The sequence below is a fragment of the Pseudophryne corroboree genome, chromosome 5 (genome assembly GCF_028390025.1).
Source record: "Pseudophryne corroboree isolate aPseCor3 chromosome 5, aPseCor3.hap2, whole genome shotgun sequence".
In the NCBI taxonomy this organism is placed as follows: Eukaryota; Metazoa; Chordata; class Amphibia; order Anura; family Myobatrachidae; genus Pseudophryne; species Pseudophryne corroboree.
In genome coordinates, this window is record NC_086448.1 from 296,397,180 (window position 1) to 296,420,693 (window position 23,514).

The following is a 23,514-nucleotide window of genomic DNA, read 5'->3' on the forward strand; positions in this document are numbered from 1 at the left end:
GACCTAGTGTCCACAGCAACGGCTGGGAAGTCAGCATTTTTACCACATGTCCCCTCACAACCAAAGAAAGCACCGTATTATCAGGTACAGTCCTTTCGTCCCCAAAAGAGCAGGCGGGGTAGAGGCGCGTCCTTTCTGCCCAGAGGCAGAGGTAGGGGAAAAAAGCTGCAGCATACAGCCAGTTCCCAGGAACAAAAGTCCTCCCCCGCTTCTTCGTCTAAGTCTGCCGCATGACGCTGGGGCTAAAAGGCACATGGAAGTTTTGCCTTATAAGGGTGAGGAGTTATTCGGGGATGGTCTCTCAGACCTTGTTTCCACAGCAACAGCTGGGAACTCAGCATTTTTGCCCCATGTCCCCTCACAGCCTAAGAAAGCGCCGTATTATCAGGTACAGTCCTTTCGACCCCAGAAAAACAGGCGGGGAAAAGGCGGGTCTTTTCTGTCTAGAGGCAGAGGAAGGGGAAAAAAGCTGCAACACACAGCAGGTTCCCAGGAACAAAAGTCCTCCCCCGCTTCTTCCAAATCCGCCGCATGACGGTGGGGCTCCACAGGCGGAGCCAGGTACGGTGGGGGGCCGCCTCAAAAATGTCAGCGATCAGTGGCTTCGCTCACGGGTGATCCCTGGATCCTTCAAGTAGTATCTCAGGGGTACAAGCTGGAATTCGAGGCGCCTCCCCCCCCGCCGTTTCCTCAAATCGGCCTTACCGACAACTCCCTCGGGCAGGGAGGCTGTACTAGTGGCAATTCACAAGCTGTATTCCCAGCAGGTGATAGTCAAGGTACCCCTACTTCAACAAGGACGGGGTTACTATTCCACACTGTTTGTGGTACCGAAACCGGACGGTTCGGTGAGACCCATTTTAAATTTGAAATCCTTGAACACATACATGAAAAGATTCAAGTTCAAGATGGAATCGCTCAGGGCGGTTATTGCAAGCCTGGACGAGGGGGATTACATGGTATCCCTGGACATCAAGGATGCTTACCTGCATGTCCCAATTTACCTTCCTCACCAGGAGTACCTCAGATTTGTGGTACAGGATTGCCATTACCAATTCCAGACACTACCGTTTGGACTGTCCACGGCACCGAGGGTGTTTACCAAGGTAATGGCAGAAATGATGATACTCCTTCGAAAAAAGGGAGTTTTAATTATCCCGTACTTGGACGATCTCCTAATAAAGGCGAGGTCCAGGGAGCAGTTACTGGTCGGAGTAGCACTATCTCGGGAAGTGCTACAACAGCATGGCTGGATTCTAAACATTCCAAAGTCACAACTGGTTCCTTCCACACGCTTACTGTTCCTGGGGATGATTCTGGACACAGAACAGAAAAAAGTGTTTCTCCCGCAGGAGAAAGCCAAGGAGCTGTCATCTCTAGTCAGAGACCTCCTAAAACCAAAACGGGTATCGGTGCATCACTGCACACGAGTCCTGGGAAAAATGGTGGCTTCATACGAAGCAATTCCATTCGGCAGGTTCCATGCAAGGACCTTCCAGTGGGACCTCTTGGACAAGTGGTCAGGATCGCATCTTCAGATGCATCAACTGATAACCCTGTCTCCAAGGACCAGGGTGTCTCTACTGTGGTGGCTGCAGAGTGCTCATCTTCTAGAGGGCCGCAGATTCGGCATACAGGACTGGGTCCTGGTGACCACGGATGCCAGCCTTCGAGGCTGGGGCGCAGTCACACAGGGAAGAAATTTCCAGGGACTTTGGTCAACTCAGGAGTCGTCCCTACACATAAATATTCTGGAACTGAGGGCCATTTACATGGCCCTAAGTCAGGCAAGGCCCCTGCTTCAAAACCAGCCGGTTCTGATCCAATCAGACAACATCACGGCAGTCGCCCATGTAAACCGACAGGGCGGCACAAGAAGCAGGATGGCGATGGCAGAAGCCACAAGGATTCTCCGATGGGCGGAAAATCACATACTATCACTGTCAGCAGTGTTCATTCCGGGAGTGGACAACTGGGAAGCAGACTTCCTCAGCAGACACGACCTACACCCGGGAGAGTGGGGACTTCATCCAGAAGTCTTCCTACTGTTGGTAAACCGTTGGGAAAGGCCACAGGTGGACATGATGGCGTCCCGCCTCAACAAAAAGCTAAAGAGATATTGCGCCAGGTCAAGGGACCCTCAGGCGATAGCTGTGGACGCTCTAGTGACACCGTGGGTGTACCAGTCGGTTTATGTGTTCCCTCCTCTGCCTCTCATACCAAAGGTACTGAGAATAATAAGAAGGCGAGGAGTAAGAACGATACTCGTGGTTCCGGATTGGCCAAGAAGAGCTTGGTACCCGGAGCTTCAAGAAATGTTATCAGAGGACCCATGGCCTCTACCGCTCAGACAGGATCTGCTACAGCAGGGGCCCTGTCTGTTCCAAGACTTACCGCGGCTGCGTTTGACGGCATGGCGGTTGAATTCCGGATCCTAAAGGAAAAGGGCATTCCGGAGGAAGTCATTCCTACGCTGATAAAAGCCAGGAAAGAAGTAACCGCAAACCATTATCACCGCATTTGGCGAAAATATGTTGCGTGGTGTGAGGCCAGGAAGGCCCCTACAGAGGAATTTCAGCTGGGTCGTTTTCTGCACTTCCTACAGTCGGGAGTGACTATGGGCCTAAAATTGGGTTCCATTAAGGTCCAGATTTCGGCTCTGTCGATTTTCTTCCAGAAAGAACTGGCTTCACTGCCTGAAGTTCAGACTTTTGTAAAGGGAGTGCTTCATATTCAGCCCCCTTTTGTGCCTCCTGTGGCACCTTGGGATCTCAATGTGGTGTTGAGTTTCCTAAAATCACATTGGTTTGAACCACTTAAAACTGTGGATCTGAAATATCTCACGTGGAAAGTGGTCATGTTATTGTCCTTGGCTTCGGCCAGGCGTGTGTCAGAATTGGCGGCTTTGTCATGTAAAAGCCCTTATCTGATTTTCCATATGGATAGGGCAGAATTGAGGACTCGTCCCCAGTTTCTCCCTAAGGTGGTATCAGCTTTTCACTTGAACCAACCTATTGTGGTGCCTGCGGCTACTAGGGACTTGGAGAATTCCAAGTTACTGGACGTAGTCAGGGCCTTGAAAATTTATGTTTCCAGGACGGCTGGAGTCAGGAAAACCGACTCGCTTTTTATCCTGTATGCACCCAACAAAATAGGTGCTCCTGCTTCTAAGCAGACTATTGCTCGCTGGATTTGTAGCACAATTCAGCTGGCGCATTCTGCGGCTGGATTGGCGCATCCTAAATCAGTGAAAGCCCATTCCACGAGGAAAGTGGGCTCATCTTGGGCGGCTGCCCGAGGGGTCTCGGCTTTACAACTTTGCCGAGCTGCAACTTGGTCAGGGGCAAACACATTTGCTAAATTCTACAAATTTGATACCCTGGCTGAGGAGGACCTTGAGTTCTCTCATTCGGTGCTGCAGAGTCATCCGCACTCTCCCGCCCGTTTGGGAGCTTTGGTATAATCCCCATGGTCCTTACGGAGTCCCCAGCATCCACTAGGACGTCAGAGAAAATAAGAATTTACTCACCGGTAATTCTATTTCTCGTAGTCCGTAGTGGATGCTGGGCGCCCATCCCAAGTGCGGATTGTCTGCAATACTTGTATATAGTTATTGCCTAACTAAAGGGTTATTGTTGAGCCATCTGTTGAGAGGCTCAGTTATATTTCATACTGTTAACTGGGTATATTATCACGAGTTATACGGTGTGATTGGTGTGGCTGGTATGAGTCTTACCCGGGATTCAAAATCCTTCCTTATTGTGTCAGCTCTTCCGGGCACAGTATCCTAACTGAGGTCTGGAGGAGGGGCATAGAGGGAGGAGCCAGTGCACACCAGATAGTACCAAATCTTTCTTATAGAGTGCCCAGTCTCCTGCGGAGCCCGTCTATTCCCCATGGTCCTTACGGAGTCCCCAGCATCCACTACGGACTACGAGAAATAGAATTACCGGTGAGTAAATTCTTATTTTTCTCAACAGCACCGCTGAGAGGAAGCTCCCCAGCCTCTCCCCTGCAGATACACGGTAGAAGAGGGTAAAAAGAGAGGGGGAGCACATAATTAGGCGCAAAAATCAATATAAACAGCAGCTACTGGGTTAACATTAAGTTACTGTGTTATTCCTTCGTTAATAGCGCTGGGCTGTGTGCTGGCATACTCTCTCTCTGTCTCTCCAAAGGGCCTTGTGGGGGAATTGTCTTCAGATGAGCGTTCCCTGAGTGTGTGGTGTGTCAGTACATGTGTGTCGACATGTCTGAGGTAAAAGGCTCCCCTAAGGAGGAGATGGAGCAAATGTGTGTGTGAGGGGTGTCTCCGTCGACAACGCCGACACCTGTTTGGAAATGTGTAATTAAGTGCTAAGGTGAATTTATTGCACAAAAGATTAGAGAACAGACAGGGAATCTACCCATGTCTGTCCCTATGTCGCAGAGACCGTCAGAGTCTCTCAATGCTCACTATCCAAAATAATAGACACTGATATCGACACGGAGTCTGACTCCAGTGTCGACTACGATAATGCAAAGTTACAGCCAAAATGGCAGGAAAGTATTAAATATATGATTATTGTAATAAAATATGTTTTGCATATCACTGATGACTCATCTGTCCCTAACACAAGGGTACACATGTTTAAGGGGAAGAAAGCTGAGGTAAATTTCCCTCCTCTCATGATGAAAAAGAGCGGGAATCTCCAGACAAGAAGCTGCAGCTTCCCACAAAGAATTCTCAGGGAGTATCCTTTCCCTATTAGGGCCAGGATACGATGGGAATCTTCCCATAGGGTGTCACGTTTGCCCAAAAGGTAGCGCTAACTTAACAGCTATCCTCAGGGATCCTGCAGATAGCGTGCACATTCTGGTACACTACTCAGACCGGCGATTGTGTCAGCATGGGTTTATAGCGCTGTAGCAGCGTGGACAGGTACCTTATCAGCAGAGATTGAGACCCTAGTAGGTATATATATATATATATATATGTATATATATATATAGATATATATATTAAAGATGCTGTCTTAGATATATATATATATATATAAAACATGCCCAAAGAGACATTAGTCTACTGGTTTCTAGAGTCAACGCTATGTCGATTTCTGCTTGACGTGTCCTGTAGAATATGCAATGGACAGGTGATGCCGACTTAAGAGGCATATGGAAGGCTGAGGATTGTGTGGAGAAGGGATCTCGGACCTGGTCTCCACAGCTATAGCTGGTAATTCTGATCTTTTGCCTTATATTCCTGCACAGCCTAGGAAATCACGACATTATCAAATGCAACCTTTCGATCACAAAGAAACAAGAAAGTCCGAGGTGCGTCCTTTCTTGCCAGAGGCAGGGGCAGAGGAAAGAAGCTGCACAACACAGCTAGTTCCCAGGAACAGAAGTCCTCCCTGGCCTCTACAAAATCCACCGCGTGTCGCTGGGGCTCCACAGGCGGAGCTAGGCCCAGTGGGGGCACGTCTTCGAAATTTCAGCCACAAGTGGGTTCACTCCCTGTTGGATCCCTGGGCAATAGATAATGTGTCTCAGGGATACAAGCTGGACTTCGAGGAGATGCCCCCTCACCGACAGCCCTGCCGGCTTCTCCCCACGAGAGGGAAATAGTGTTAACTGCAATTCACAAATTGTATCTTCCACAGGTGGTGGTCAAGGTTCCCCTCCTTCAACAAGGAGGGGGTTATTATTCGACCATGTTGTAGTCCCGAAACCGGACGGTTCGGTCAGACCCATATTGAATTTAAAATCCCTGAACATATACCTGAAAAGGTTCAAGTTCAAGATGGAATCGCTGAGAGCGGTCGTCGCAAGCCTGGAAGGGGGGGATTTTATGGTGTCTCTGGACATAAAGGAGGCATACCTTCATGTCCCCATTTATCCACCTCATTAGGCGTACCTCAGATTTGTGGTACAGGATTGTCATTACCAATTTCAGACGTTGCCGTTTGGTCTCTCCACGGCACCGAGAATATTTACCAAGGTAATGGCGGAAATGATGGTACTCCTGCGGAAGCAAGGGGTCGCAATTATCCCATACTTGGACGATCTCCTCATAAAAGCGGGATCAAGAGAGCAGTTGCTGATCAGCGTAGCACTTTCTCTGGAAGTGTAACGGCAACACGGCTGGATTCTAAATATTCCAAAGTCGTAGTTAGTTCCTACGGCTCGTCTGCCTTTCCTAGGCATGATTCTAGACACAGACCAGAAAAGGGTTTATTTCCCGATAGAGAGAGCTCAGGAGCTCATGACACTGGTCAGGAACCTATTAAAACCAAAACGGGTGTCAGTGATGCATCACTGCACTCGAGTCCTGGGAAGGATGGTGACATCATACGAGGCCATTCCCTTCGGCAGGTTCCATGCGAGGACCTTTCAATGGGACTTACTGGACAAGTGGTCCGGATCACATCTTCAGATGCATCGGTTAATCACCCTATCCCCCAGGGCCAGGGTGTCTCTCCTGTGGTGGCTGCAGAGTGCTCACCTTCTCGAGGGCCGCAGATTTGGCATTCAGGACTGGGTCCTGGTGACCACGGATGCAAGCCTCCGAGGGTGGGGAGCAGTCACACAGGGAAGAAATTTCCAAGGTCTGTGGTCAAGTCAGGAGACTTGCCTTCACATCAACATCCTAGAACTAAGGGCCGTATACAACGCCCTAGGTCAAGCGGAGACCCTGCTTCGTGACCAACCGGTTCTGATTCAGTCAGAAGCCACCAGAATTCTTCGCTGGGCGGAGAATTACGTAAGCGCACTGTCAGCAGTGTTCATCCCGGGAGTGGACAACTGTGAAGCAGACTTCCTCAGCAGGCACGACCTCCACCCGGGAGAGTGGGGACTTCATCAAGAAGTCTTCACGCAGATTGCAAGTCGGTGGGAACTGCCACAGGTGGACATGATGGCATCCGGCCTCAACAAAAAGCTACAGAGGTATTGCGCCAGGTCAAGAGACTCTCAGGCGATCGCTGTGGACGCACTGGTGACACCGTGGGTGTTCCAGTCGGTCTATGTATTTTCTCCTCTTCCTCTCATACCCATAAGAAAAAGAGGAGTGAGAACAATACTCATTGTTCCGGATTGGCCAAGAAGGACTTGGTATCCAGATCTGCAAGATATGCTCACAGAGGACCCGTGGCCTCTTCCTCTAAGACAGGACTTGTTGCAGCAGGGGCCCTGTCTGTTCCAAGACTTACCGCGGCTGCGTTTGACGGCATGGCGGTTGAACGCCGGATCCTAGCCGAGAAAGGCATTCCGGATGAGGTTATTCCTATGCTGATAATGGCTAGGAAGGACGTGACAGCTCAACATTATCACCGTATATGGCGAAAATATGTTGCTTGGTGTGAGGCCAGGAATGCCCCTACGGAGGAATTCCAGCTGGGCCGTTTCCTTCACTTCCTACAGTCAGGAGTGACTTTGGGCCTAAAATTGGGTTCCATTAAGGCCCAGATTTCGGCCCTATCCATTTTCTTTCAAAAAGAGCTGGCTTCTCTACCTGAAGTTCAGACGTTTGTAAAGGTGCTGCATATTCAGCCCCCTTTTGTGCCTCCAGTGGCACCTTGGGATCTTTACGTGGTGTTGAGTTTCCTGAAATCACACTGGTTTGAACCACTCTAAACGGTGGAATTGAAATATCTCACGTGGAAGGTGGTCATGCTACTAGCCTTGGCTTCGGCTAGGCGTGTGTCAGAATTGGCGGCTTTGTCACATAAAAGCCCCTATCTGGTTTTCCATACGGATAGAGCAGAATTGCGGACCCGTCCACAATTTCTGCCGAAAGTGGTTTCATCCTTTCATATAGACCAACCTATTGTGGTGCCTGTGGCTACTACTGACTTGGAGGATTCCGAGTTGCTTGATGTGGTCAGGGCTTTGAAGGTTTATGTATCCAGAACGGCTAGGGTCAGGAAAACAGAGTCTTTGTTTATCCTGTATGCTTCCAACAAGCTTGGTGCTCCTGCTTCAAAGCAAACTATTGCTCGCTGGATCTGTAACACGATTCAGCAGGCTCATTCTGCGGCTGGATTGCCGCTGCCAAAATCAGTTAAGGCCCCTTCCACTAGGAAGGTGGGCTCTTCTTGGGCGGCTGCCCGAGGGGTCTCGGCATTACAGCTTTGCCGAGCGGCTACTTGGTCAGGTTTAAACACTTTTGTAAAGTTCTACAAGTTTGATACCCTGGCTGAGGAGGACCTTGTGTTTGCTCAGTCGGTGCTGCAGAGTCATCCGCACTCTCCCGCCCGTTTGGGAGCTTTGGTATAATCCCCATGGTCCTTACGGAGTCCCCAGCATCCACTAGGACGTTAGAGAAAATAAGATTTTACTTACCAGTAAATCTATTTCTCGTAGTCCGTAGCGGATGCTGGGCGCCCGTCCCAAGTGCGGACTTCTTCTGCAATGCTTGTATATAGTTATTGCTTCAATAAGGGTTATGTTATGGTTGCATCAGGGTTGGACCTGTTGCTCTGTTGTTGTTCATACTGTTGACTGGGTATGTTTATCTCAAGTTATACGGTGTGATTGGTGTGGCTGGTATGAATCTTGCCCTGGATTACCAAAATCCTTTCCTTGTACTGTCAGCTCTACCGGGCACAGTTTCTCTAACTGAGGTCTGGAGGAGGGACATAGAGGGAGGAGCCAGAGCACACCAGAATCTCAATTCTTTCTTAAAGTGCCCATGTCTCCTGCAGAGCCCGTCTATTCCCATGGTCTTTACGGAGTCTCCAGCATCCACTACGGACTACGAGAAATAGATTTACCGGTAAGTAAAATCTTATTTTTTAGTATCTTCATGCTTCTGTATTTTATGAAAATGTACTTCATTATTTTCTGTACTATATTATGCTATGTATCTGTTAAGCGCCTTGAGTCCTATTGGAGAAAGAGCGCTATATAAATAAAATTATTATTATTATTATTATTATTGTGGTAACATTAATTAAAGGATGCTACCATATTCTTCTTATAGTATATTAGAGCTCATAATAATGTAATGATCCTATTAACCCCTTCGCTGCGGAGAATGAGTTGGACCCATCCTCCTCCTTTACCTTAAGACTGCAGTGAGTATAAAAAAAACAGTAAAACTAAATGACATTCTCCTCACCGGTCCTGGAAGTGGGTACCAGCCAGAGATCATAAAAAAACTTTTCTACATTTTAATGGAATCTAAAGCCCAGATCTCCTCCATCTTGTCAAATAAAGTTAATGCGGTAGGTTTTTTAGTTTAAAAAAAATGGTTGGGCAGGGGCGTCACTGCCCCTAATGACACCCAGTGCGGACGGCCGTGAAATGGGGTGTGGCTTAGCGGAGGGGCATGGCCTCGCGGCCCGATCCCCCGTTTTTTCATTCTGTGGGTTCGGGAGATACAGGCTACAGTGGCTGCGGTGTCGGCTCCTACACAGTGAGAGGAACCAGGTGCTGCACGTAAAAGAAGGAGCCAGCATTTTGGTGTCACCCCTCAGCAGGTGACACCCAGGTGCGGCCTGCACCCCCCTTATGACGCCAATGTGGTTGGGTTACCATATTATTTCTACATATAGTAAGCGTTTAGCTTGACGTGGTGAAAATAAACAAAAATTATTATCATGTCCAAGTGGCTACCTTTCTTGAAATTTAATTGAAAAAAGAACAGACTTTTTGGGCCATTTTAGTTCCTGTTTTTAGCGTTGCTATCGTGAGCAAAAAGACCTATAAATATAACATATGGTATAATTTGTGTGGGCACTTAATAAAAGAACAGTGTGGTCTCCACTTTACACACACCTCCAGACCCGATAACCATAAAGGAGGAGGAGTTGGACTTTTACTTTCCCAATCTTTTGCATACACTGTTCTACCACAGGTTCCATCACTCACATTTACATCATTTGAAGTGCATTCCATTAGGGTTTACTCTCCTTTCTCTCTGCGTGTTGCAGCTATCTACCGCCCACCTGGGCATCCAAAACAATTTTTGGAAGATTTTTCTGCCTGGCTCCCTCACTTCCTATCCTCTGACATCTCCACCATTATCATGGGTGATTTCAATATTGCTATTGATTGTCCAAAATCTGCTGTGGACGCCTCCAAACTACTCTCTCTAACCTCCTCTCTTGGCCTCTCCCAATGGACTGACTCCTCTACTCATCAGGCGGGCCACTGCCTTGATCTAGTATTCACCAGACTATGCTCCATCTCTGAACTCACTAACACTCCTTTCCCCTTCTCAGATCACAACCTTATCACCTGCATGCTCTCCTCTGTTAATTCAAACCCTGTGTTGGTGAAGTCCTCCAATCTTCCTCAAACCCGCAAAAATATTAACACAATTAATCTTCAAGAACTTTCCACTTCACCCCAACAACTGCTTTCACCTATTTCTGCATTCACCTCTCCTGAGATGGCTGTATCACACCTTAATGAGACTCTAGAACTAGCCCTTGATGAAGTGGCTCCAGCTACCCATCACACTCCACGTAGGCCTAGATGTCAACCATGGCACTCCAAATTAACAAGACAACTACAAAAACTCACACGAAAACTTGAACGTCAGTGGCGTCAATCTCGTATTTCAAGTGACTTCCTCATATATAAGACTGTCTACCATTCTTATAAAAATGCCCTGGACACTGCCAAACAAACATATTTCCAAACTCTTATCTCTGCTCAAGCCTCTAACCCCAAACGACTCTTTAATACATTTAAATCACTTCTGAATCCTCCCGCACCTACCCCACCCGCCACTATCAAGGCACAGGATCTTGCTTCCTACTTCAAGGAGAAGATTGATAAGATCCGAGATGAAATGGTATGCTCTTCGGCAGCCAGTGACCGGCTCCGTTCTTTACCTGAACCCTCTGGCACTCTTTCTTCGTTTGATCCCACAAATGAAGATGAAGTATCATCACTCTTCTCATCCTGCTTCTCTACTACCTCTCCTCTTGATCCTTTACCCTCACAAATAAGTAAAGCTCTGTCTCTGGTGCTCATCCCTACCTTAACTAACATCTGTAATCTCTCTCTCTCTACTGGTATTTTTCCTTCACTCTTCAAGCATGCAGTGATTACTCCCATTTTAAAAAAACAAAATTCTGACCCTAATGCTCTCTCAAACTACCGCCCTATCTCTCAGCTCCCTTGTCTCTCTAAGCTACTTGAGAGACTTGCCTACACTCGACTCACACACTTTCTTAACTCATACACTTTGTTGGACCCACTTCAGTCAGGCTTCCGTTCCCAACATTCCACAGAGACAGCACTGACTAAAGTGGTTAATGATTTGGTCACTACGCAGTCTAAAGGCCACTACTCACTACTTATTCTTCTAGATCTATCTGTTGCATTTGACACTGTAGACCACTCTCTTCTCATACAGACACTACAATCCCTAGGTCTTAAAGACACAGCCCTTTCTTGGTTCCTGTCCTACCTATCTAATCGCTCCTTCAGTGTTCGCTTCTCTGAATCTACCTCCTCTTCGCTACCTCTTTCAGTTGGAGTACCGCAAGGCTCAGTCTTGGGTCCTCTGCTTTTCTCTATCTATACCTCATCTCTTGGTAAACTAATCAGCTCTTTTGGTTTTCAGTATCATCTGTACGCAGATGATACTCAAATCTACCTATCCTCCCCTGACTTGTCCCTATCTGTACTGGACCGTGTCACTGAATGCCTTTCTGCCATTTCATCCTGGATGACATCTCGCCACCTCAAACTGAATATTTCAAGGACAGAGTTAATTATATTTCCACCGGCCAATAGTAGGTGCAAACCTGATATCTCTATCACTGTTGAAAACTCGACTATCTACCCTACCCCACAAGCTCGCTGCCTAGGTGTCATCCTTGACTCTGATCTGTCCTTTGTTCCCCACATTCAATCTGTCTCAAGATCATGTTACATGCATCTAAAAAACATATCCAAAATACGACCATACCTTACACAAGACACTGCTAAAACACTAATCCACGCTCTCATTATCTCCCGCATTGATTATTGCAATAGTCTCCTAACTGGTCTTCCCAAAACGAGACTCTCACCACTTCAATCCATTCTGAATGCAGCGGCGAGGCTTATCTTCCTCACTAGACGTTCATCGTCTGCAGATCCACTCTGTCAGTCCCTCCATTGGTTACCTGTACTCTACCGCATTCAATATAAAATACTTTTACTCACACACAAGGCCATTAACCAAACTACACCAACGTACATCACTTCGCTTATCACAAAATATCTCCCAACCCGACCTCTTCGCTCTTCACAAGACCTGCGTCTCTCATCCACACTCATTACTCGCTCCCACTCACGACTGCAGGACTTTCATCGGGCTGCACCCACTCTGTGGAATGCCCTACCAAGCACAATAAGACTCTCCTCTAGTCTCCAAACCTTCAAGCGTTCCCTGAAAACTCACCTCTTTAGGCAAGCGTATCAAATTCCAGAACCGCCCACATAACTTTCATAAACCTTCCTATCAAATTGCATCCACTCTGTACAGTCCACACATATCCTCACATGTCTTCTCATTCTATGCAATAGATAGGCATATGTACACAAGGAAAGGTGCTATTTCCCTATAGATTGTAAGCTTGCGAGCAGGGCCTTCCTACCTCTATGACTGTAATCACCCAGTTTGTTATTGTTATTTCAAATTGTAAAGCGCAACAGAATTTGCTGCGCTATATAAGAAACTGTTAATAAATAAATAATAATAAATTGATGTTGGAACATGAAAACGGTGAAAGATAGCCTTAGCAGAGAAAACTCCCATCAGAAAAGGGATAAATTAACTGGGGTTTACCAATCCTGTTAGGTAATTACCTTTTCCTGCTCACAGGACATTCTAAGAGGGTATGCGGTTAAAATCCCGAAGCCGTAATCCCGACAGGGGTACTATCCCACCACCGGAATACAGCTGAGGTAGGTGATTCTCCCTCTGTGGGTGTCCACGACACCCATAGAGGGAGAATAACCGCTGGTGAGTGAAGGGGCCTCGATGCGCTTGTTCCGCTGCCAGCATTCTGGTGCCCAGGATGCCGATGACGGTATAGTGACATTCGGCATCCCGTACGCTGGGATCCCGTACTGGTCCCCCCAAGAGATGTACATTCTAATGAACTACAGGCTCCCCAGTGGAATTACCATTCCATTAATATTTATGGATGCAGTTTTATAACCTAACATCAGAAGAAAAGCGTAACTCGCAATGGAGCTGATTGTATGGTGGACACAATGCAGATATTTGCAGAGCTGAGTGTTTTTTTATACTGCACATGCGTCTGAGTCTCATGGCTGACTACTAACGGAGGTCGCTGGGAGAATTTGGACGCAAAGTGATTGACAGCCAGTGTGCATTTATAGAAAGTAATGGGTGTAGGGTTGCTCTGAACTTTGATGCTACCAATGGTACGTCTGTACGCAAGTGGTGAATTAGAGATGCCACCGGTGGTCATCTCTGAACAAATCCTGGCAGCTGCGACATTAAGATATTTTCACATTACTGACATGTACAAAGACACAGTTGTGAATACAACTGAATAACCTATGAATCAGACCCAATATGATCTAATATACACATATCTCTACAGTAGTAATATAATAATATGTTATTGTGTTAGTGAAGTGCTACTGCCAAACTCTTGATTATGCAATACAGTGCACAGAAAGAGCAGGACGAATTTTTATGGTGTAGCACAGCTGTATAATGTTAGGGCCTAATGTACACCACAACTTTTCTGTGTACTATATTGCCTGGGATGCTGCAATGAAGAGGATTCCTCTGTACAGTCTATATACATTTTCACTTGGTCTTGGGTCTGATACCTGTCTAACCCTGTACAAACTATTGATCTGCCTTTGCTGAGTTTATATCTAGGCAATCAGGTGAATGTAGGTATGGGTCAGCTAGTTAGTGGAGGGGAGGAGAGGGTTGGAAAAAAGAACAGCTAAAATGTATAAATGCGATATATAATTGTACATAATAATAGAGAATAATATGATTTATAATATCAGTTTTGCACAATATTATTTCTCTAACGTCCTAGTGGATGCTGGGGACTCCGTAAGGACCATGAGGAATAGACGGGCTCCGCAGGAGACTGGGCACTCTAAAGAAAGATTTAGTACTACCTGGTGTGCACTGGCTCCTCCCTCTATGCCCCTCCTCCAGACCTCAGTTAGAATCTGTGCCCGGCCAGAGCTGGGTGGTTTTAGTGGGCTCTCCTGAGCTTGCTAAGAAGAAAGTATTTTAGTTTAGGTTTTTTTATTTTCAGAGAGCTTCTGCTGGCAACAGACTCTCTGCTACGTGGGACTGAGGGGAGAGAAGCAAACCTACTAACTGCGGCTAGGTTGCGCTTCTTAGGCTACTGGACACCATTAGCTCCAGAGGGATCGAACACAGGTACCTAACCTTGATCGTCCGTTCCCGGAGCCGCGCCGCCGTCCCCCTCGCAGAGCCAGAAGTACAGAAGCATGAAGACATCGAAATCGGCGGCAGAAGACTCCTGTCTTCACTTAAGGTAGCGCACAGCACTGCAGCTGTGCGCCATTGCTCCCGCAGCACACCCGCACACTCAGGTCACTGTAGGGTGCAGGGCGCAGGGGGGGGGCGCCCTGGGCAGCAATTAAGGTACCTTTTGGCAAAATAACACATATATCCAGTCAGGCACTGGATATATGTTCGAGCCCCCGCCATTTTTTACACATAGAAGCGGGACAGAAGCTTGCCGCTGAGGGGGCGGGGCCTTCTTCCTCAGCACACCAGCGCCATTTTCTCTTCACAGCTCCACTGGAAAGACGCTCCCCAGGCTCTCCCCTGCAGTATCCAGGTGCAAAAATAGTAAAAAGAGAGGGGGGGCACATAAATTTAGGCGCAAAACGATCACAAACAGCAGCTACTGGGTAATCACTAAGGTACAGTGTAATTCCTGGGTTATATAGCGCTGGGGTGTGTGCTGGCATACTCTCTCTCTGTCTCCCCAAAAGCCTTTGTGGGGTCCTGTCCTCAGTCAGAGCATTCCCTGTGTGTGTGCGTTGTGTCGGTACGTCAGTGTCGACATGTTTGATGAGGAAGGATATGTGGAGGCAGAACAAGTGCAGGTGAATGAGGTGTCGCCGCCGACGGTGCCGACACCTGATTGGATGGATATGTGGAAGGTGTTAAATGATAATGTAAGCTCCTTGCATAACAGGTTGGATAAAGCTGTAGCCTTGGGACAGTCAGGGTCTCAACCCATGCCTGATCCTACAATGCAGAGGCCGTCAGGGTCTCACAAACGCCCACTATCCCAGATGGTTGACACAGATGCCGACACGGAGTTTGACTCCAGTGTCGATGACAATGATGCAAAGTTGCAGCCTAAAATGACTAAAGCCATCCGCTACATGATTATAGCAATGAAGGATATATTGCACATATCAGAGGAAAACCCTGTCCCTGACAAGAGGGTTTATATGTATGGGGAGAAAAAGCAAGAAGTGACTTTTCCCCCTTCACATGAATTAAATGAATTATGTGTAAAAGCGTGGGATTCCCCTTATAGGAAAGTAGTAATTTCCAAGAGATTACTGATGGCGTATCCTTTCCCGCCAACGGACAGGTTACGCTGGGAATCCTCCCCGAGGGTAGACAAGGCGTGGACACGCTTATCTAAGAGGGTGGCCCTGCCGTCTCAGGATACGGCCGCCCTAAAGGATCCTGCGGATAGAAAGCAGGAAGCTATCCTGAAGTCTGTTTATACACATTCTGGTACTCTACTGAGGCCAGCAATTGCTTCGGCCTGGATGTGTAGTGCTGTAGCAGCTTGGACTGATAATCTCTCGGAGGAGATAGATACCCTGGACAGGGACACCGTTCTACTGACCCTGGGACATATCAAGGACGCTGTCCTATATATGCGCGATGCCCAGAGGGACATTTGCCTGCTGGGCTCTAGAATAAACGCTATATCCATTTCTGCCAGAAGGGTCTTACGGACTCGGCAATGGACAGGGGATGCCGACTCTAAAAAACACATGGAGGTTTTGCCTTATAAGGGTGAGGAATTATTTGGGGACGGTCTCTCGGACCTAGATTCCACTGCTACGGCAGGGAAGTCAAATTTCTTGCCATATGTTCCCTCACAGCCGAAGAAAGCACCGTATTACCAAATGCAGTCCATTCGTTCGCAAAAGAGCAAGAAAGTCAGAGGGGCATCTTTTCTTGCCAGAGGCAGGGGTCGAGGAAAAAAGCTGCACCATGCAGCTAGTTCCCAGGAACAAAAGTCCTCCCCGGCTTCCACTAAATCCACCGCATGACGCTGGGGCTCCACAGGCGGAGCCAGGAGCGGTGGAGGCGCGTCTCCGAAATTTCAGCCACCAGTGGGTTTGCTCACAGGTGGATCCTTGGGCTATACAAATTGTGTCTCAGGGATACAAGCTGGAGTTCGAAGTGACGCCCCCTCACCGTTACCTAAAATCGGCCTTGCCAGCTTCCCCCATGGAAAGGGAGGTAGTGCTGGCGGCAATTCACAAGCTATACCTCCAGCAGGTGGTAGTAAAGGTTCCCCTCCTTCAACAGGGAAGGGGTTACTATTCCACTATGTTTGTGGTACCGAAAGCGGACGGTTCGGTCAGGCCCATCTTGAATTTAAAATCCCTGAATATTTATCTGAGGAAATTCAAGTTCAAAATGGAATCGCTCAGAGCGGTCATTGCAAGTCTGGAAGAGGGGGATTTCATGGTGTCTCTGGACATCAAGGATGCTTACTTGCATGTCCCCATTTATCCGCCTCATCAAGAGTACCTCAGGTTTGTGGTACAGGACTGTCATTACCAATTCCAGACGCTGCCGTTTGGCCTGTCCACGGCACCGAGAGTATTTACCAAGGTGATGGCGGAGATGATGGTGCTCCTTCGGAAGCAAGGAGTTACAATTATCCCATACTTGGACGATCTCCTCATAAAGGCGAGGTCCAGGGAGCAATTACTGATCAGCGTAGCACACTCTCAGGAAGTGTTGTGGCAGTACGGCTGGATTCTGAATATTCCAAAGTCGCAGCTGATCCCTACGAAGCGTCTGCCCTTCCTGGGCATGATTCTGGATACAGGCCAGAAGAAGGTATTTCTCCCGGAGGAGAAGGCTCAGGAGCTCGTGACTCTGGTCAGGGACCTCCTGAAACCAAAACAGGTGTCGGTACATCACTGCACGCGAGTCCTGGGAAAGATGGTGGCGTCATACGAAGCCATTTCCTTCGGCAGGTTCCATGCCAGGATTTTTCAGTGGGATCTGTTGGACAAGTGGTCCGGATCGCATCTTCAGATGCATCGGCTGATCACCCTGGCCCCCAGGGCCAGGGTGTCTCTTCTGTGGTGGCTGCAGAGCACCTCCTCGAGGGCCGCAGGTTCGGCATACAGGACTGGGTCCTGGTGACCACGGATGCAAGCCTCCGAGGTTGGGGGGCAGTCACTCAGGGAAGAAACTTCCAAGGGCTGTGGTCAAGCCAGGAGACTTGTCTGCACATAAATATCCTAGAACTAAGGGCCATATACAACGCCCTAAGCCAAGCGGAGCCTCTGCTTCGAGACCAACCAGTGCTGATTCAGTCAGACAACATCACTGCAGTGGCCCATGTCAACCGACAGGGCGGCACAAGAAGCAGGGTGGCGATGGCAGAAGCCACCAGGATTCTTCGTTGGGCGGAGAATCACGTGCAGGCACTGTCAGCAGTGTTCATTCCGGGGGTCGACAACTGGGAAGCAGACTTCCTCAGCAGACACGACCTCCACCCGGGAGAGTGGGGACTTCATCAAGAAGTCTTCACGCTGATTGCAAATCGATGGGAACTCCCACAGGTGGACATGATGGCGTCACGCCTCAACAAAAAGTTAAACAGGTATTGCGCCAGGTCAAGGGACCCTCAGGCGATAGCTGTGGACGCACTAGTAACACCATGGGTGTTCCAGTCGGTCTATGTGTTTCCTCCTCTTCCTCTCATACCCAAGGTGCTGAGAATTGTAAGAAAAAGAGGAGTGAGAACAATATTCATTGCTCCGGATTGGCCAAGAAGGACTTGGTACCCGGAACTGCAAGAAATGCTCACAGAGGACCCATGGCCTCTGCCTCTCAGACAGGACCTGTTACAACAAGGGCCCTGTCTGTTCCAAGACTTACCGCGGCTGTGTTTGACGGCATGGCGGTTGAACGCCGGATCCCAGCGGAAAAGGGCATTCCGGATGAAGTTATTCCTACGCTGATAAAGGCTAGGAAAGACGTGACGGCAAAACATTATCACCGTATATGGCGAAAATATGTTGCTTGGTGTGAGGCCAGGAAGGCCCCTACAGAGGAATTCCAGCTTGGTCGATTCCTTCACTTCCTACAGTCAGGAGTGACTATGGGCCTAAAATTAGGGTCCATAAAAGTCCAGATTTCGGCCCTATCCATTTTCTTTCAAAAGGAACTGGCTTCACTGCCTGAGGTTCAGACGTTTGTTAAGGGAGTGCTGCATATTCAGCCCCCTTTTGTGCCACCAGTGGCACCTTGGGATCTTAACGTGGTCTTGGGGTTCCTGAAATCCCACTGGTTTGAGCCACTTAAGACCGTGGAGCTAAAGTATCTCACTTGGAAAGTGGTCATGCTGTTGGCCTTAGCGTCGGCTAGGCGTGTGTCAGAATTGGCGGCCTTGTCATGTAAAAGCCCCTATCTGGTTTTTCATATGGACAGGGCAGAATTGCGGACTCGTACGCAATTTCTACCAAAGGTTGTGTCTTCGTTTCATTTGAACCAACCTATTGTGGTGCCTGCGGTTACTCGTGACTTGGAGGATTCCAAGTTGCTGGACGTGGTCCGGGCTTTGAAGACTTATGTTAACAGAACGGCTGGAGTCAGGAAGACTGACTCGCTGTTTATCCTGTGTGCATCCAACAAGTTGGGTGCTCCTGCTTCAAAGCAAACTATTGCGCGCTGGATCTGTAACACGATTCAGCAGGCTCATTCTGCGGCAGGATTGCCGCATCCAAAATCAGTGAAAGCCCACTCCACAAGGAAGGTGGGCTCTTCTTGGGCGGCTGCCCGAGGGGTCTCGGCATTACAGCTTTGCCGAGCTGCTACTTGGTCGGGTTCAAACACTTTTGCAAAATTCTACAAGTTTGATACCCTGGCTGAGGAGGACCTTGTGTTTGCCCATTCGGTGCTGCAGAGTCATCCGCACTCTCCCGTCCGTTTGGAGGCTTTGGTATAATCCCCATGGTCCTTACGGAGTCCCCAGCATCCACTAGGACGTTAGAGAAAATAAGATTTTACTCACCGGTAAATCTTTTTCTCGTAGTCCGTAGTGGATGCTGGGCGCCAGTCCCCAGTCCGTACTTTCTGCAATACGTGTATATAGTTATTGCTTAATAAAGGGTTATGTTATATTGGCATCCTTTGGTTGATGCTATGTTGTTTGTTCATACTGTTAACTGGGTAAGGTTATCAAAAGTTATACGGTGTGATTGGTGTGGCTGGTATGAGTCTTACCCTGGATTCCAAAATCCTTTCCTTGTAATGCCAGATCTTCCGGGCACAGTTTCCTTAACTGAGGTCTGGAGGAGGGGCATAGAGGGAGGAGCCAGTGCACACCAGGTAGTACTAAATCTTTCTTTAGAGTGCCCAGTCTCCTGCGGAGCCCGTCTATTCCCCATGGTCCTTACGGAGTCCCCAGCATCCACTACGGACTACGAGAAAAAGATTTACCGGTGAGTAAAATCTTATTTTTTTCTTTACTATTACATTGTTAAACCTAATGTCATGTATGTTCGTGTCTTTATTTTTCAGGCCATTTGACAAGTCTTTGGCTGACTATTGGATGCCTGTTGATTTGTACATTGGAGGAAAGGAACATGCCGTGATGCACTTGTACTATGCCCGCTTCTTCAGCCACTTCTGCAAGTCGCAGGACATGGTGACGCACAGGTTAACTATCATCCCCATGACTTTTTTCTGCAGATTTCCATCAAGCACATAAGTGATTGCATATCAGAGTTCCTCTTGATTCAAGTAGTGCAGTCTGAATTTGTTGAGCAGCGGATATTCCTCAGCCTGTTCCACTTGTACGTCTACCGCGCAGATCATTCACATGTCTCCCAGTCAGATTCTCAGCATTTAAAGTTTAATTTGTCAACAAATTGAATGGCCTGAATAACCCGTATTTCCCATCCTGCAGTGCAGTATTCAATCCTTTTCTAATGTTCCTTTGAGACTTTATTAAAATATATACGTAATACGTGATGGGATATTTTAGTACCTTGCATTACAAAAGACACATCTCAGAGGCCTTAGAAATCACTGCCCATGCAACCAGGTAAGACCTAATCTGAACCAAGTGTTACCTAGTAGATTGCAGGTCTCAGGCTTCTGCACAGCCCCTACTTCATGCAAAAAAATAGATATAGGGGCTGATTCTGAGTTGGGAGCAAAGCAAAACTGCTACGCAGATGGTGCAGATTTAAAGTGTGCAGAGAGATTAAAGCCGGGTACACACTAAAACCATCTGTATCTGGACGATATGCCAGTCAACATATCATATCTGCGGTACACATCAGAACGAGATGATGAAGAATGGAACAATCCCTTGTTCCTTCCTTCATTACACTGCTAGGCGCAGCATGCAATATTGTCCGGTTGCATGCTGATTGGGCGTACACACTGGACAATCTAAATCAGTGATGGCTAACCTTGACACTCCAGCTGTTGTTGAACGACATATCCCAGCATGCCCTGCTTCAGTTTTGTTATCTGGCCATGCTAAAACTGATGCAGGCCATGCTGGGATGTGTAGTTCAACAACAGCTGGAGTGTCAAGGTTAGCCATCACTGATCTAAATGATACGTTGTTCCGATTAGGCCAGAAGCTACATATCTCGCTAAGATTGCTCTAGTGTGTACCCGGCCTTAGATTTGAGAGGGGTGTGTCATAACTGAAATCTAAAGTGTTTCCGCTACTTCCCTAATCAGTACCCCTCCCTCTAGTGCAGGCCTGGCCAACCTGTGCTCTCCAGCTGTTGTAAAACTTCAAGTATCGGCATACCATCCACGATCAGCTGGTAAAGCTGAGTAAGCCTGCACATATGCTTTACTCCAATCCCAACCTCCCACCCCCCTGCTGCCTAACCTGAACGCAGCCTAAACTTCCTGCTAACAGCCTAACCCTAATGTCAACATTTCACATGTACACATTTTGAGAATGTCTACAGATTGTCTTTTAACAATATCAGTACCATAACAGTTAAAATTGGGGTGGCAACATTATGAATATTGACATTGTAAATGTCGACCTAATAACTATATCCCGTCCAGCATTTGTGTGCTACATGCAAAAGCAGCCAGTATTTACCCTGGATTAGAGCGCCAGAACATTTTTAGGTTAGGGGGGCACAAGGGGGAGGGGTGGATGGTGCCTTATTGGAGGGGTGCCGCAATTGGGTGGGGTAGTCAGGGGCCGCTAGTAGGAGGACAAGAAAGAAAGGATTAAGGGGGAGCTGCGGAGAGGAATGTGGGAGGTGAGAAAGATGCAGGGCTGTTCCCAGAGAAGGGGCCAGCCCACAGTAACTGGCCAAACATTGGTCGGTGCTAGGAACACAAGGGTGGAAGGTCCCGGATGCTGAGACCGGAGAAAGTATGTGGGGATGGAGTAGGTGGAACAGCCTGTGACCCAGTACATTGATTGGCGCCACTCTCAAGTGAGCCACCCCCGTGCCTCTATCCGCCAGGGGCGTATTTAGGGGTCTGGACGCCCCTAGGCACATACAGGTAATTGGCCCCCACCCCCCTCCCTCCCAATTATGTCACTGTTTCCATAATTTCGGGGCCAGTCCGGATACATGGAGGCCAACAAATCCGCTCCAACCTCACCCCACTACCAGCTCCTGGACTACAATTTGCTGCCCATTGACCCACTCCTGTCAGTAGCAAAATCAAATATTAAAACATGTGTTGTAATGACAAAAAAAGAATCACCAGGCCTTATCAGCCTTGTGTGCCGCCCCCCAACCAGTGCCGCCCCTAGGCACGTGCTTTGTGGGAAATCAATCACTGCCCCCACCCCCACCTCGATTCTAGCACCTATGCCCAGCATGTATTTGCACCACTTGCATTGCAGCTTGGCTTGATCCAGATACAAAGTTACTTGCTGTTTTTGCTTTGCTCCCACCTCAGAATAAACCCCACAATATCTGCCTACACAGCGTGTTACAAGCATAAAGATGAGACAGGAAATACACTTAATACGTTATTGTTCAACAACGGTTTGCATGCTGAAAACTTTCAATGTAGTTTTTAGCTACTTTCTGAGTATCATTATGAATGTTCTCAGTGGCGTGTTCATCTCATTTCTCCTGGCTGGTCCTCTACAGCCACCCTTTTATGGAGATCTTTTGCACTTGCACTGAATAGTAAACTGCATCCCACTTTATTTACTTCTGGATACGGCAGCCTTTATTATTTCCAGCATGGACGCCAACTGGCAGCTGCAATGATTTATCTGTCAAAAGTATTTTGTAGAAATAGATATTGTTCTTACCAATGTATTAGAATTGTAAAATACCCTTTCTCTAACGTCCTAGTGGATGCTGGAGACTCCGTAAGGACCATGGGAAATAGACGGGCTCCGCAGGAGACATGGGCACTTTAAGAAAGAATTTGTATTCTGGTGTGCTCTGGCTCCTCCCTCTATGTCCCTCCTCCAGACCTCAGTTTGAATCTGTGCCCGGACGAGCTGGGTGCTGTTTAGTGAGCTCTCCTGAGCTTGCTATAAGAAAGTATTTTGTTAGGTTTTTTATTTTCAGGGAGCTCTGCTGGCAACAGACTCCCTGCATCGTGGGACTGAGGGGAGAGAAGCAGCCCTACTCTCTGAAGATAGGTCCTGCTTCTTAGGCTACTGGACACCATTAGCTCCAGAGGGATCGTACACAGGATATCACCCTTTGTCGTCCGATCCCGGAGCTGCGCCGCCGTCCCCCTCGCAGAGCCGGAAGACAGAAGCCGGTGAAAGAAGCAAGAAGACTTCGAAATTGGCGGCAGAAGACTCCAGTCTTCACTGAGGTAGTGCACAGCACTGCAGCTGTGCGCCATTGCTCCCACACTACACCCACATACTCCGGTCACTGTAGGGTGCAGGGCGCAGGGGGGGGCGCCCTGGGCAGCAATTAGGACCTCTTGGCAAAAGTTGGACACATATACAGTTGGGCACTGTATATGTGTATGAGCCCCCGCCATAATATAGTACAAAATCGCGGGACAGAAGCCCGCCGCTGAGGGGGCGGGGCTTCTTCCTCAGCACTCACCAGTGCCATTTTTTCTCCACAGCTCCGCTGAGAGGAAGCTCACCAGGCTCTCCCCTGCAGATTCACGGTAGAAGAGGGTATAAAGAGAGGGGGGGGGCACATAAATTAGGCGCAAAAACATAATATACAGCAGCTACTGGGTTAACACTAAGTTATTGTGTGATTCCTGGGACATATAGCGCTGGGGTGTGTGCTGGCATACTCTCTCTCTGTCTCTCCAAAGGGCCTTGTGGGGGAACTGTC

The 23,514-nt window shown here is 48.1% G+C and overlaps 1 protein-coding gene across 5 annotated transcripts in view; it reads left to right on the plus strand.

Annotated features, from left to right (window-relative positions):
- The window catches only part of LARS2 (leucyl-tRNA synthetase 2, mitochondrial), a 706,190-nt gene that overhangs the window by 532,228 nt on the left and 150,448 nt on the right, over positions 1-23,514 (plus strand). For all 5 annotated transcript variants that reach the window (XR_010177698.1, XM_063922423.1, XM_063922424.1 and 2 more), the window contains one exon: positions 19,766-19,903. Coding sequence is in view for 4 of the 5 variants with exons in the window: in XM_063922423.1 (XP_063778493.1) it covers positions 19,766-19,903 (138 nt within the window). In the remaining variant the exon portion in view is untranslated. The remainder of the gene's footprint in view (positions 1-19,765; positions 19,904-23,514) is intronic.